General features: G+C 32.6%; 1 protein-coding gene across 9 annotated transcripts in view; it reads right to left on the bottom strand.

Moving 5' to 3' along the window:
• Positions 1-16,980, bottom strand: part of LOC130247669 (neurexin-3b-beta) — a 334,636-nt gene that overhangs the window by 248,725 nt on the left and 68,931 nt on the right. For all 9 annotated transcript variants that reach the window (XR_008839567.1, XM_056481053.1, XM_056481048.1 and 6 more), the window contains 2 exons: positions 7,732-7,935; positions 2,592-2,618 (listed from right to left, as the gene is read on the bottom strand). Coding sequence is in view for 8 of the 9 variants with exons in the window: in XM_056481053.1 (XP_056337028.1) it covers positions 2,592-2,618; positions 7,732-7,935 (231 nt within the window). In the remaining variant the exon portion in view is untranslated. The remainder of the gene's footprint in view (positions 1-2,591; positions 2,619-7,731; positions 7,936-16,980) is intronic.

Raw genomic sequence — 16,980 nt, forward strand, 5'->3', positions numbered from 1 at the left:
TACAAAACAGAATTAAAAAGTTATACTTATTAATGTATACATTTCTTCAAAAAGATCTCCTTTCCTGACTTCAACTCAATAGAAGATTTGGTTCTCCTTGAAGAAGACAACTTTAATATACACAGAAGTGCAACACTGATTGTATTAACAATTGAATTTGATAATTGGTAGCTGGAAAAAACAACAAGTCTGTATTCAGTGCCCATTCTTAGGTCTGGAAAAATGATTTGATTTCACTTCTGGAAACTATTGTCAAAGATGAAAAAATTCAATTAATGTGTTAGTAAAATATTGAAGATGGGAATTAGGAGCGGGAGTTACATTTTCCAAAATAGAATTATAAAATCACCATTACTTAAAAAATAATAATGTCATTTAACAGCTAGCAAAAAAAAACTGACACAGGTGGTAACTACCAATTACATGATTTGGACATAATTCCTTTATCTTTGTCATATCCTTAATAACATCTTTTAAAAATATATATTTAATGTTTTAAGTAAGTTAAAGGTGCAGTAGGTGATTGGTCTCAGAAACATTTTTTGTTGTGCTGGTTGAAAGTCACTTCACATTCCAATAGTAATGATTAAAGTAAATGATCTAAATGTATTTATGTGTTTTTATATTCTGGGTAAGGCATAAGACTAAAAAATGTGGTAACACTTTATTCTGATGGTCCATTTGAGTATTAGTAAACTGTCTGGTTAAAAACTTTGCAAGTACATGTCAACTTACCCTAACCCTAACCCCAATCCTAACCCCAACCTAACAGTCTATTTATAATCTAATGAGAATTAGTTGGCATGTAGATGCAATGTAACTTAAATTCAACAATGAACCTTAAAAATAAAGTGTGACCAAAAATGTTCATCCAATTAAAATTTGTCAGGCCAACTATTCCCATAATTCCGATAAGTAGCCCAAACTATCACTAGTCATCAAATGTAAATTTGTACATCTGCACACCTCTGTTGGTAATCGCCAATGCAGATCCGCCATTTATGCATACACATGTGCCACACTCACGTGCACACGAAAGAGTGACAGCGGTAAAAACAAATGCTCAATCAAAACTTTTTAAAATCCTGAATCAATATTACAGTAACTTTTGCACGCTGGAGGAAGGATGACACCATGGCTGAAGCATTTCTTTTAGACCGGTAATATTATGTTTTAAAACTATTTTAGTCATGTAAAGCTTATGCAGATTTTGTTGTCTTATAATGGGTTATATGCATGGAAGTGTTGTTCAGCCAACAACAAAAAAAATTTTCAGCCAACTTATATTTTTTTGTTTAACAACAAAATATAAGTAAATAGCTCTATTCCACCTAGCCTACTTCACTGAAGTGAAGTTGGTTTTATATTTACATTGGTTCATTTTTGAACAATGACAATGTGTGATGTGGTCCCATATTGTTTACCATGCTACTTTGAATATTCGGTCTGAAATAGCATGCAAATATGGCTTAGTCATTGAATCATTTTCTTTTCGGCTTAGTCCCAATCTGAGGTCGCCATTGCGGAATGAACCGCCAAATTTATCCAGCATGTGCTTTACGCAGAGGATGCCCTTCCATCTGCAACCCAACACTGGGAAACATACACACCCATACACATACATACACTAAGGTCGATTTTATCATACCCAATTCACCTGTGCCGCTTATCTTTGGACTTGTGGGCGAAACCGGAGCACCCACGCGAACACGGGAAGAACATGCAGACTCCACACAGAAATGCCAACTGACCCAGCCGAGGCTAGAACCAGCGATCTTCTTGCTGTGAGGCGATCATGCTGCGCACTGCGCAACCGCGTCGAGTATGGCTTGGTAATAAATGTAATTCCGCCAGTCAACCACTAAGCATTCAGTAGTCGCTTTAGGACAAAACGTGCGAGAGAGTGAGACCAGCGATCCTTGCATGCATGAAATATTACACATTAAAATAAGTTTTACCTACTACACAACTGAAAACCTGCTAAATATAATACAGTTGTTATTTTGGAATTGTAGTATTACTATAAAGTTTTCTACCTGGCGAATGACATGATCTAGTGGGTTGTCTACTGTCATCATTAAGGTGTATGTTCATGATAATTTTAAGGAGGTGTGGCTTTGGACGGTAAGGGAGGGATTGTGTTTTCAAAGCTATTATTCTAACAGTTGGCATTTTGGCAGATCCCCTACTGCCCCTTTAATTAAAAATGTCAAGCAAAATTGGAAACTCATTCAGTGCTGTTTAAATCGGAAAAAGATGACTCTAAATAATTTAAATATAACATAGTTTTGACTTACAATTAATCTAACTACTAAAAAATAACAACGAAGAATGATGTAACAAGTCCAATTAAATGGCACTGTACATTAGTTACATATTAAACATTTAGCTAATACCCTGATTGCCTCTGGAATACAACTACTACTACTTTTACTACTATTACTGCTTATACTACTTCTAAACATAATAATAATAATACAAAAATTCCTTAGCTAATTCTACATTTCTTAAAGCATTTATCAAAAGGCAAAAAGTGAATAAAAAAACAGTATAAGAACAGAACAAGTACAACAAACTGAGTAAAGACTTACTGTTGTTACAGTTTATCCTGCCACAGTCTAGATGGGGAAGAATAAGTGACAGATGAAACCGCGGCCTTCAAGGATACAGCTGCAGACATTCAATTACAGAAACACCACCTTCCGGGGACAAGCACATGGAGCAGCAGCCATTTTGGATTACTTTACAGCAGTCTTTTGAGTATTCCAGGCACAATCTTAGATTTGTTTTACCAAATAGATTTTGTCTTAGATTTGTTTACCAAAATGTCTTTATGTTCAATGTGTGTATTTTTATTATAACTAATATTTCTTCTATATCAATTTAACTTGCAAAGATTGTTATACACTACCTAAAAAAGCATAGTTTTCACAAGTGACCACCAATTGACATGAACCTCTGTGAAGTTCTTGAGATGTGCTGAAGCATTATAGTTCAGTCTATTATTAAAAATACAACTGCATATGAAACTAAATGCAATTCTATATGGACATAAACTGTGACATTGCATTTTTTTTTACACAATGCCATGGAAATTCACACTATAAACAAAGCTAAAGGTTATCCTATGTTCCTCATGAAATACACTCTGTAAATACTACTCCAGAACATCACAAAATATTTAACAGGGCAAAACTCAATTGGTGGTCAATAGACGTGTGGAAATTCAGCCCTTTTTCACAATTCAAGCCAGATGAATCTTGTTATTGTCATCTTTGAATATAGCCATATTCAGCATGGTTATTTTACAGTAAGGTTAAAATAATGGTTGCCATACTTAACTCATAATTCAGAAGCATGTCATTTTTTCAGGCAGTGTACAGTATGTTTTATATTTATTTTTATAATACTTATTTTTGTCTCCCATTTTGAGCATCCACACTAGCAGTTTATTAATATGTTGCATGTAGAGTAGTGATCCATTTATAATGGCTGCCTGCTCTAAGCCAAATGGATTCATCAGCCCCAATATTTTCTTATATGTTTTTTTCCTTACCATCATTAAAATTACTTGTCAAGACACCCACTGAATAATGTTACACAAATGTCAGATCGTTTTTATTATTGGAATTGTTATCTGGGCTGGAATCCATATGGACATTTCTTTTTTTTTTTTTTCACGTGCTGTCAACCGCAACAGAAAAGTGGGAGCAAACAGCCTCGGTCCAAAAAGCACCAGCATCACACCAAGTTGTACCTTGTTCTGAAAATAAAATAAAATAAAATAAAATAAATATGAAATAAAAACAAAATATGATAATGAATATAAAAATTCATATAATATATAATACTAACAATACATTTAAAAATAAAATAAAATAAAACAAATAAAGATAATAAATATAAAAATTCATATAATATATAATACTAACAATACATTTTAAAACAAAATAAATTAAAATAAAATGAAATAAAATATTAAATTAAATTAAATCTAAAAAATGGATTATGATAACAAATATAAATATTAATATAATAAATAATACTAACAATACATTTAAAAATAAAATAAAATAAAATGAGTAAACTGACGTTTTAAATACTTAATGTTGGTTGTTGGTTTATTCTGATTGATTTATGCTAAGTGTGAAGAGTTGCAAATGAAAATAACAATTTAATTAATGTAAACAATTACTTAATCTCAAAATGGATAATCTGTCCCATTGTTGTGACATGTTGCGTGCACATATTTAAGTGTTTTATGTAGAAATGACTGCATGTGTCTTGTGGGTGGTGCTTTGACCACCAGCTGCAGGTGTGCTGGATGCTTTGGTCTCGGGCTGTTTGCAACATGGCCGCAGGCTAAAGGCCGTTGAAGGGGTGAGTACCATCTTTAAACATGGCATGATAAATGCCGTTAAGAGCAAAGGAAGGGAATGGGTAACTATTTTCCTGAGAACATGAAAGAATTGTTATGGAAAAGTGCATACGGCTGGGTGATATATACATTGATTTTTTGATTGATTGATGGATTGATTGATTGATTGTAAATTTTACATTGCCTCCTTGTGACTAATAAAGACCTATTAGAAGCATTCTCCCTTTAGGTCTTTGCACACTGAAATCTGAAATTTTTATATGCTTTTTTTTTTTCGTAATCATATGGGAAAAATTTGTGACATAAACAAACCTTGCACACTGAGTCCTATGCATATTGATTAATTCATTACAAAAAAACTCAAAACATTTTGGAGTCAGTTCAAGCAGTAATACTTTGTTCTCTTCTCTTTTCTAAAGTAGAAAAATAAAGAGGAATAGGCTGCACATTGTGTTCATCCAATACTAGCCTAGAGAGAAAGGAGAGTTCATCTCATTATCAAAGATCTGCGCTGGATTATCCCAAAATGCAGTTTTGGGAAAAAAAAGGTTATTTCACGAAATCAGTGGAATTTCGAAACACTGCTTTTGATACTTTCCTTTCACTTTACACATTAACGTACGTAAGCAAATCTTGAACAGAGACTAGCAGCACCTATAGATGGCGCGTTGATGTGTCGAAGAAACAGACTTTCTATTTTAATACTATGGGCAGTATGTCAAATGTATGAACACACACACACACACACACACATACACACACACACACACACGCACACACACACACACACACACACACACACACACACACACACACACACACACCAAACAGCAGCAGCAGGGCAGAGGTGCACCTGTCACTGAATCCAGTCACAGGTTCGGCACTGTATTATGCACTGTGTTTGTCATAAATCTGTGGCTCAAATGATAGCATTCTGTATTTGGCTTTTCACTTGTATGGTGGCTCTGAACTGTCAAAACACACCTCAAAGCGCTTTTTCAGATGCGAAAATGCGAAAAATTTTTTATGACAGATGAAAGTTTTGGAGGCAGTGTGTCAACGAACATGAGATCGAATTGATTTTTTAATGTCTGAACATTACGGATGAAAATTTTAGAATCAGTGTGCAATAACCTTTACTGTGCATTTACACCAAAAGCGGCAAGAAGTAGCCAGAAGTCAGTATTTTTCAATGGGAGCTGATGGCGATAAGCGGAAAGGATCGGCACAGCATGGCGTGTCTTCACTGGTGTGGGTGTCAAGCAGAGTTCAAATCAAGTCAACTTTATGAAAATGAGCTATGACGTGGCTTGACAGTAAGCAATTGGCTTCAGTGTTGTCCACATTCCACCGCTTGAGAGAATTACAGAGAACACAGATGTTACCAAGAATTACGGTCACCGGATTTCCAACTATTTACGATGTTTTCTAACAGGGACATATATTGAAAAAAGTTACTGGCAAGTTACTGATGTGCATTAATGCTATATAATATTTATATATATATATATATATATATATATATATATATATATATATATATATATATATATATATATATATAATGCTATATAATATATATAATATATAATATATATATATATATTATATATTATATAATATATATATATATATATATATATATATATATATATATAATATATAATATAATAATAATAATATATATATATATATATATATATATATATATATATATATATATATATATATATATATATATATATATATATATATATAATATATATATATATATTATATATAATATAATATATATATATATATATATAATGCTATATAATATATATATATATATATATATATATATATATATATATATATATATATATATATATATATATATATATATATATATATATATATATATATATATATATATATATATATACTGTTAAACTCAAAAAGATAAGGTAACTCAAACCAGTTGAGAAAACCGATTGCAACAAATGATTTAAGTTCAAAAACTAATCCTAATAAGTACTGTAAACTCAATTTATTTGAGTAAACAAAGCAATTGGAGCACAGTAAAACCCGATAAATGAAGACAACTCAAACCAACGGAGTACTGTAAAACCCAATAAGTTAAGGCAACTCAAACCATTAGAGGAAACCGATTGCTACAAACCATTTAAGTTAAAAAATGAATCTATATGAGTACTGTGAACTTACTCCATTTAAGTTGAAATAATGAGGTATTTAATTAACTCATTACCTTCAACATTGAGTTGAAAACTCTTTTTAAATGAGTAGAATTAACTTTCAGTAAATTTTGAGTTAACTACACCTATTTCATTTGATAAAGTTGACTGTTAGGTTTTACAGTGTATTTTTTTCTCTAAAAAAGCAGGAATCTCATGCTAAGTATAATGACTTCAGAATATCTCAGACATAGAGTATGGACATATTGGATAAGTGGAGCAAAGCCACACAGCACTCAACAACTTGATTTGCTGATATGCTACAATGGCTCCTTTAAATATGAGATCAATGTTGTGAGTTTTGACGCTCAGAGCTGTGAAGGCAGACAGCGTTGTCACCAGGGCGGCCAGAGCCAACTTTTTACACTTTTGCCGCCTTCGGTGTGAACGCACAGTTATACATAGACCCCCAACAGAAAAAAAAGAACAAATAAATGCATACATACAATTCTAATAGAGCTCAGACCTTACTGTGCAGTACTCTAAGCCATGATGTTCAAAGCTAGAATAGTGTACGGACTATTATTTTTACATGTACCTATTTTTACCTTTTGCAACACAAAAACATCAAAAAGCAAATAGTTTTCATTGTGTTAGGAGTTTTGCGTAAAGAGTGAACGAAATCTGGTTTTGCAGAAAGAGGGATTTACTCGAAAAAGCATTTAGGCCATTCATAATTTAGTTCAGATAATAAGGTTTAGTGTTTTAGCAATTGTAAAAAAAAAAGTGCAGTTTTAATCTTATTATTTTATTTAAGATAAACAAGAATTTAATTTACATGCATTCTATATATATTACCCAACCCGATTTTAAACACAGCATGTTTTAATATAATTCAAAATATTCCTCATGTGTGAGTAAACCAATGAGAATGTGTTTGAGAATGAATACTGTAAATGTGCCGCTTCAATCATGAGGTCAGAGATTAAGTGATGCTGTGATGAGAGAGCTTGCCTGTCTATGAAGCAAGAAAATGAAAATCATGCAGCTCAACAAAACAATACGCAATTAAGTTGTAGTGTTAGAGAGATGATAACATTCAGTAATATAATAAATAACGGACGACTGAAGAAGAGAGATGAGGATGCCAAAAGAGAAAAGGACGGTATACAATACCTAAATTGACGATCAGTTTGACACGGCCACTGTCCAGCTCTAGTCGTAGTGTGTCTGCAGACTCACGTGATGTGGCAGCCATCAACAAGCCAAAAGCACGTTGAGACATAAACCTCAGAGATACATCCTCTGCTTCTGTATGTATGATCGATGGCATCACCACCTTCATGTACATGCTACCATCATAGCTTAGGATAGATGCCTCTGTTGAGAAAAAAAGTACATATTATTATAATGTATGTTTCCCCCTGTTCCTTCCTTATGATGGAAATCAACTTTTGTAAGCTGTTTGGACAGAACTGGCTGTATGTATGGTGTGTCCATTGCTGCTTTTTTTTTTAAACAAAGCATGTTTGTAATAAAGACAGTAAAATTGTTATGTAATTCTTAACCACTATATTTACCACCGCCGCATGATATCAGTAGACGTTAATGTGTGTGTGTGTGTGTGTGTGTGTGTGTGTGCGTGCGTGCGTGCGTGCGTGTGTGTGTGTGTGTGTGTGTGTGTGTGTGTGTGTGTGCGTGTGTGCGTGTGTGTGTGTGTGTGTGTGTGTGTGTGTGTGTGTGTGTGTGTGCAATGCAAACTGCATTTGTGTGAGACTCATCATTTCAGAAGGCTTGAAAAAACTCCACCATAAACACAGGAAATAAACTTAATTGATATTTTTGACTAATGAACTGTATTTCAGCTTCACCCGAGTCTGTCGCTGTCACTGACTGCTGTTTATCTGACACAACACATATTGACAAGCAGACACGCACGTGGGAACGGTGTCAGAAAATAAAAATCTTCCAGTAAACCTCCGATCTTAGAGTAGATCTCAGAGCTAGGGTGAGAAGCAACTTTTGAAAAGCTGGTTTACATGGAAGGATTGAAATTTATTTTCATAAATGAGAAAAAAAAATATTTATGTGACCCACAATGCTAGCAAACATGTAACGAGACAAAATAATAATTAAGGCTATGATATTGGCAACCCTCCACATTTTTTTCTTTTATGTGTTTTGGTTAGGTTCATTTACTCAATTTATATGACATTATTTATTTATAGTATTTATTTATTTTGTATTGGTCTGCTTTTATTTTTATGTTCTGTATTTGATATACATCTGCATTATTTGCAGTTAAAAAAAAATAAATAAATAAATGTTTTAAATAATTTAGTCACATGGCCTTAATACATTCAATATTAGTCACAAGATACATTGTAATAAGCACTATTTATATAATGTAACAGAGTACACATTATATGAAAAAGTTTAACATGAAAAGTGTTAAACATAAATGGCTTTGTTTTTAATTACCAAAACTTATTTGAAAATACAGGCGATACGTAAACTATGTTAGAAATATCATTTTGGTCTGATATATTAAAAGGAACCTATTGTTACAAGATTATATATTATTATATATTTTTATATATAATTATATAAAATAAAAAACTAAAATAATATATATATATATATATATATATATATATATATATATATATATATATATATATATATATATATATATTATATATATAGATACATTTTTTAAATCTAGATTAATCTCGCTGTAATCTTGGAATTAATCTAGATTAATCTAGATTAAAATGGGTCATTTGAATTCTGCTGAGAGCTTGAATCTCATGTTTTCAAAATGCATCACAAACTGTTTGAGAAACTGGTCTACTATGATAATTGGTGATGAAAATAAATTATGTTCAATAAGATGTACTTGTGTTTACTAACTGTTTATTCAGATAAACATGAATTTTCAACTGTAGGCTTACATAAGCTCGAAACAGCAATTTTTGATTACCTTAATCTGACTAAAGTTATAACTGAACTAAACAGAAATGGAATTAAGACGTGGAGTATGCATATAGTAGTGGCATTATTGAAGGAAGCACCGCAGTAAAACGATTACCATCATGTAGGTTTTTTCGCTATGTTTTCCGACAATATCCACACATGCGGCTGTCAGTAAAGGACCGGACGCACACACAAACATCACGAAATGCGGAAGTTATTTTCTTTTCATTTGGCATGCGTTATTAAATTCCATAACACTCTCACCAGTCCTTACTCCTTATTTGCGTCTAATACCCCAGTTTGTCATGGGGGCATAAATTAAATGTTCAAGAGTGCAGTTAAAGTCACTCAAAATTATAGGAAACTGTTACATGAAAGAGTTTACGTAAACACCTTAATTATGTTATTGTCTATTAAGGCAAATAACTAAATTAGAGATGTCCATGTAAACGTAGTCAGTAGTGTCTTCGAATCTTGCTAAATGGATTCAGAAGGGCACTATTATGTCAGACGGCTCACCGGTTTCACTTTCATTCACCGTCATTCATTTTAAAAAGCACCCGGTCCATTTTATTTGTATATGTTTTACCCGAGCACATAAAGTCTACAGGTGCCTGATAGTTAGATGTGGAGCTTACATTAATCAACGATAACGGCCCACCATTTATATATATATATATAGTTGTAAAATAAGTCTCTGATGTCCCCAGAGTGTGTATGTGAAGTTCCAGCTTAAATACCCCACAAATAGTGTATAACTTTTTGATCTTAATTGTGACTGTCGCTTTAAATTCCTATAAGATTCAAATGCCTATGTGTCAGCATTGTGGAAAATTCAAAACAAGACTAGCGTTGTATGCTAATAAGGGAGAGATTGTCACTAATGGGCAGGGCCTTCCCCCTCTGATGACATGTAAAAGTGAGAAAGTCAATCAAAGTGTTTCTGCAGAAAGTTTTTATGAAGTGTGATTATAAAGAAATATAATTAATACATTTTACCATTAGAAGCTGCTTACATTCACAGACTGTTCTGACAAAACTGTTTAAACCCCTTATAAAAGTGATTTTTGCAAAATAGGTCCCCTTTAAGAAATAAGTTATATTGTATTATTATTATTATTGTTATTATTATTATTATTATTAGTAGTAGTAGTAGTAGTAGTAATAGCAAAATAAAAATTATAAATGTTGCAGTGAACCGTTTTTCTTCATGTTCATACCCTCTACTGATAATATGCAGACCTTTAATTGCAACACTATCCCTTCTAATAGACTTGTTTTTCTCTTCTTTTTTTGTGCCATCTGCTCTGTATTTCTTATTACGTTCCTCCTACCTTATTTCTCTTTCACACACAAGGAATAATTTTAACAAAGTCACTTATTTTCAGTTTCATTACAGGCTAAAATTCTAGAGCATAGAGCTGAGATGGGATTCTGGGAGGAAAAGAGGATTAAAAAATGCAACCAGGCGTGAAATACCTGCCTTGAGTTGTAATGGTGAAGAAGGAAAAATGGGCCTTTGACTAAAAGAGGAGCTGTCAGCCTTTGTGTAATGATGGAGGAGAGTGCATTTAATACATGAGTCATTGGGCACAATGATGAGCATTACACATATGTGCACCCGTCACTGTAATACGCATACATATTAAGTCATGCTGGTTGTGAATGATATTACAGATATCAAATCAATATTACATTAAGCAATATGTGCTTGTTACAATTTAAAAGGATAGTTAAACTCAAAAATAAAATTACAACAATATTAATTGATTCTCACAGACACATTCAGGGCCTCTATATTTATAATTTATAAATTGTGTGTACACACAGATTTGATCTTTTGTGTATGATGAAATCTAACATTTACAAAAAAGTGTCTTTGATGACGGAAAACTATGTAGCACAAGACACTTCCAACGCTTGCCAATCTCCAATTACAAGTACAGGATTTGGAATGACTGTCGGCTTTTTATATGCTAAATAAGTTAATTGGGTGCTGTTTGTAATGTGCACAATTTGCTGCGCACAATTTGCAATTCATAAATTACACATTTGTAAGGGCGTGTGTGTACATTCATTGATTTTAATTGCATTTGAGAAATTATATTTGATCAAACACATGATAGTTTTTATTTATCATGAAATGTCATTTTCATTTTGTACCCTAACAGTTTGGCTTCCCAGTATATGAGCAAGCTACTGCTAAATTACAGCCCTTCATGCCCAATGCATTTTCCAAATTCTGGCCTGTGCACAATACCCTGAATATATTTAAATTCACAGCAGGTAGAATGCTTTTTTTATCATCATTAAACATTTACAATCATGACATGACATGTCAAAAACATTGGCTGATAGCCGTGCAATATTCTGCAATATCAGTCCTCGTACAGTCTCTTCACCCTTGTGCATTACATATATATATTTCCCTCACCTGATGAAGTTGTCACCTTTTGGGTGGGACACACTAATTCTAAGGAAAGCTAGCAGCCAACAAAAGAGAAAACACTTTGAATGGCTCTTAAACTACACTGCAGCGAGTGAATCAGAACATGAGGGAAAAAAATCAGGAGAGAACACAAAGTAACTGGCTGTCACTTTGTGGCATTTTACATAGAGCACTTTATATATAACATACTTGCACAAGATATAGTCCCTCTCTGGCCACCAACAAAGTACTGTGAAAACGTTACGTAAACTGCTCTTTTTTACAGTTTGTTTGTTTGTTTCCAGTATTCATTTTTTGGAACGACAATGCAGACATCTTCACACAGACTTCACAGAGACACATAATGAACGTTCTAGTTGTAGTCACAAGTTGTCTCTTTGATGAGTTCTTTTTGGCACAGATGGGAATCCCACAACACAGTCGGCTTGTCACCACTAGTTCTCTGACATCATGGTGTGTCCTGGACGTTTGACTTGCTTTGTTGGGGTAAATAGAGCTTCCCTACAGGCGAGTATAAACAATTCATTAAAAAAAAAAATCTTCATTAAACCGAATTAAAGAGAAAAACAGCATTTCTGTGGAACTATACTTGATGTGCTGAAGTTGTTTCATAGTGATGAATCTTTGTACCTGACTATGTTTTTTACCTGTCTATTAAAACAACAATGATAATGTAGGTTTTTTAAAAATATTGTCTTGAGTTCTAATGTTAAGCTGCAAAAAATATATTGATCAAAATGTGTTTATTAGTTTCTAAAGGTTAAAGAAGGGCGACATGATGGCTCAGTGGTTAGCACTGTCGCCTCACAGCAAAAAGGTCACTGGTTCGAGTCCTGGTTGGACCAGTTGGCATTTCTATGTGGAGTTTGCATGTTCTATAAGGCATGCGCTATAGGTGAATTGGATGAACTACAATTGGCCATAGTGTATGAGTGTGAATGTGAGAGTGTTTGGGTGTTTCCCAGTGCTGGATTAACATATGTTGGATATGTTAGCAGTTAATTCCGCTGTGGTGACCCCTGATAAATAAAGAACTAAGACGAAGGAAAAAGAATGAATGGAATGTTAAAGAAAAATCTGTTTCCTAAATAATTTGGCTCCGTTCATTTTGAAGCACTCTGAAAACAACATGATTTTGTTCAAGCAACTCTAAAAAAAATAATTTAGGCTTGTTTAAACTATTATTTTAAATTTGTACGTTAAGTTGCGAAAAATATATTGGTCAAAATGTGTTTATAAGCTTCTAAATGTTAAAGAAAAATATATATGCTTTACATAGATAATTTGCCTCTGTTCATTTTGGAGCACTATGAAAACTACATGGTTGTGTCCAAACAACTCTGTCAAAACAATAATAATTTAGGCTTTTAAAACTATTATCTTAAGTTCCAATATTAAAGAAATATTGACATTTATACATAACTAGTTTGGCTCTAAAACAGCATGGTTGTGTTCAAGCAATTTTATTAGTATGCATTACTCCATAAATTTAATAATCGATTAATTTCATATTAGTAAACTAACATCCCTGCTGGCACGGTAACATAACTGCTGAGTGGTGAGGGATTTCCTAAGCAATATTTAACCCCCTTTGGAGCATATTAACCCTCTTTCCTGATCTACTATTTCTAGTTTCAGTCTGGTCTTAAACAGCCTTTCTCAAAGCAAAACGGAGAAGATTCCATTCAACTTTCAATTCATCTTTATTTCTATACCGCTTTTATATTGTAGATTGTGTCAAAGCAGCTTAACACAGAAGTTCTAGCAAACTGAAACTGCGTCAGTCCAGTTTTCAGAGTTGAAGTTCAGTTTAGTTCAGTTCAGTGTGGTTTAATTAGCAGAAGACTTTGTTGCTAGGATGCTATGTCTTTACATCATATTTAAACCATGTGCAATTCATTTGAGTGCTTCACAATGATGCAGACGTACAAATATTTAACACATCACAGCTGGAGCTTGGGGAGATATCCACAACCCCAAAGCTCAATTTAAAAGGTAATGAGAACATGTGCTTTGTTAAATAGGCCTGCTGGAAATCGATTAGCAGAAGAGATGTGTGTTAAAAACGTGTGTTAAGTATTAAAAGGCTATAAGAAACTGTCACCTCAATATAACCAAAATGCATAACTGAAGCATAAATAAATGACACTCTAAAATGTGAATGTCAAGGAAAGCATAACAAAATAAGATATAATAAATATAATATCAATATATGACGACATAAAATTACATGGTATATCACAAAATTACATGGTATATATTCAAGGTATATCTGAAACAATGAATAAAATATATTGTGAAAATCATTCGGAATGAGAAAAATTTTAATTAAAAAGCCCAAATACATGCTTCGATCAGGTTTTTTTGCCCTTGAGTCTAAGTCATTTTATTTTGAGTGTCTACTGATACCAAAACCCGATCAGATATATCTATAATACTTCAAAAAGGAATCAAGAAGAGCGAAGAAACAGATCCAGGATGTTCCTTATTTTTTTTATTTATTCACCTTATTTTTGTATCATTCAACAACTCTTAACAAACAGAGCACTTCTGTGAGGTAGCTTGAACTATTATGTGATCGGATCTGGACATCCCTTAATCATATAATAAAAATTTGTATTAATACAACAGTATCATAATATGATAATAATAAGAAGATTAGGAAGAACAGGAAGAAAAATAAGAACAATAGGAAGAAACCCCCTCATGTCTCTCTATCTGAACAGCAAACCATCCTAGACAGTCCTCTACTGCTCTCTACTGTTCAGTTGTTTTGGCCATTTTCTTTCAATAATAATAATAATGGCAGTTCATTCCACTGCTGTGACCTCTAAGTCGAATGACAATGCATTAATAATAATAATAATAATAATAATAATAATAATAATAATAATAATAATAATAATAATAATAATCATAATCATAATCATAATAATGTAATGTAATGTAATACAAACATATATATATATATATATATATATATATATATATATATATATATATATATATATATATATATATATATATATATATATAAATGATACATTTTTTAATCAAAATATTAATCACTTTAAAGCATATAAGATGCTCAGGAGCGTTAAACGTGTCATAACAGTCATTTGAAAAGGTTCCATTAATATCATTATTATTATTACTACTATTATTATTAAAACTTAGACTTCTGAACAGTAGAAGGCAGTAGAAGACCATCCACATGATTCAGATGGTTTGCTGTTTAGAGAGAGAGAGAGAGGATTTCAGCAGGAGATTGTGCCTGCACGCGTGTCTGTGTGTGCATGTGCGTGTGAGTGTGTGTTTGTGCATGTGAGTGTGTTTGTGCATGTGTGTGTTAAGATCTGTTACCATAACCCTGCCATGCACATCTATTCCTCTGTTCTGGAGATTTGTCAATTTCCCACATGACCGCTTGCTGAAAACCACATTTCCTCAGCCATGTGGAGGAATGTATAGAGTATATGTGTGTGGGTCAGGTTTATACTGACTGTTCTTACAATTATGGTAAAATGTAACACCACCTATATTGTGTAGAGATGTTTAAAAAGCATAATAAACATTACAATGTATGAATATATTTCTAAAAAAAAAAATGTATGGTTATATAAGGACAACGAAAACATAGCTCAGTTAAAAAAAGGAACATTTATGTATTCCACAAAAGAAACATTATTGTATGAAAAAAATAACATGAAACACGAAAAAAAAAAAAAAAAAAAAAAAAAAAAAAACATCAACATCTTATCTTACTTATCTGCTGAAAAAATGTTTCATTAATTCAAAATAATGATGAAGTATTATAATAATATGTTTGGTCATTACCGCATTATTATGCAGTCTTAAGCAACAAAATTAACAAAACAAAATTAAATTAAATCTGGAGGACGTACACGGTGACATGATGATTGACAGGGCAGTTTAAATGTAACATGATGCAAATGGTAACATGATGCACACAACTAAGTGACAGAGCAGTCTGTTTAAGTTGCCCCAAAGAATGTTATTATATAGTTTGTCTCAAAATAGCTTGCCTTCACTCTTTTGCTACACAAATTCTTCTCCTTTCTTAAAAAAACTGACCGACCGACTGACTAACTAACTAACATAGTACATGCATACATGAGCAAACTGGTATGGATCACTTCTGCTTGATTGCAATTCAAGGGTAAATAAAGAACTGTTTGTCTAAATAATAGTATTTTCTCTACTCAGAAAATTAATATCTCTGTCAATGCTATTTTTTTATCCGTTTAAAGACCTGGCGAAGATTATATTGATCTAGCATTTCATATGTAGTCATAAATAGTCGGAATTTATTTAGAATAGCAATTTTTTTAACATAACATTCTTACGGCAAACTTTACAAACTTTAAGTTGATGAAAATGTCAAATATGTTGCTTTTCTAATTCATCTTTGTTTATTTCTATAGCCCTTTTTTTTACAATAGAGATACCCAGCAGGCACACAACGTCATAAGACGTTAATAGGTTAGATTTAGGTTGTGATGTCAAATGACTAAAATTCATGTCTAGCCAGAATCAAAGGACTACGTTATTTTAACGTCCAATAATGACATCAAATGACGTTGATATTTGGTTGATTTTAGGTTGTGTTGGAAAATAACCAAAATCCAACATCAAGCCAACATCTTAAACCAATGCCACATTGATGTCAAATACTGACACTTCTTCGTCATGTATGGCCACCAAAATCCAACATCTAATAGATGTCATAGTGGTAGCATCCATACAACGTCAAGCTGTAACATTGTAGACATTGATATTTGATTGATTTTTCTTTCGAGGTTGGAGGTTGGACATTGACCTTGACCTGACTTTGGGTTCTGACGTTAATCCGATTTTCATTTCCAAACAAAAAGCATTTTGATGTCATGTTGATGTTCTGTTCCTGCTGGGTAGTGTCAAAGCAGCTTAACGTAGATAAAGAAAATGTAGTAAAAGCCATAATATATCAAATTGTGAAC

This window comes from Danio aesculapii, chromosome 20 (assembly GCF_903798145.1).
Source record: "Danio aesculapii chromosome 20, fDanAes4.1, whole genome shotgun sequence".
In the NCBI taxonomy this organism is placed as follows: Eukaryota; Metazoa; Chordata; class Actinopteri; order Cypriniformes; family Danionidae; genus Danio; species Danio aesculapii.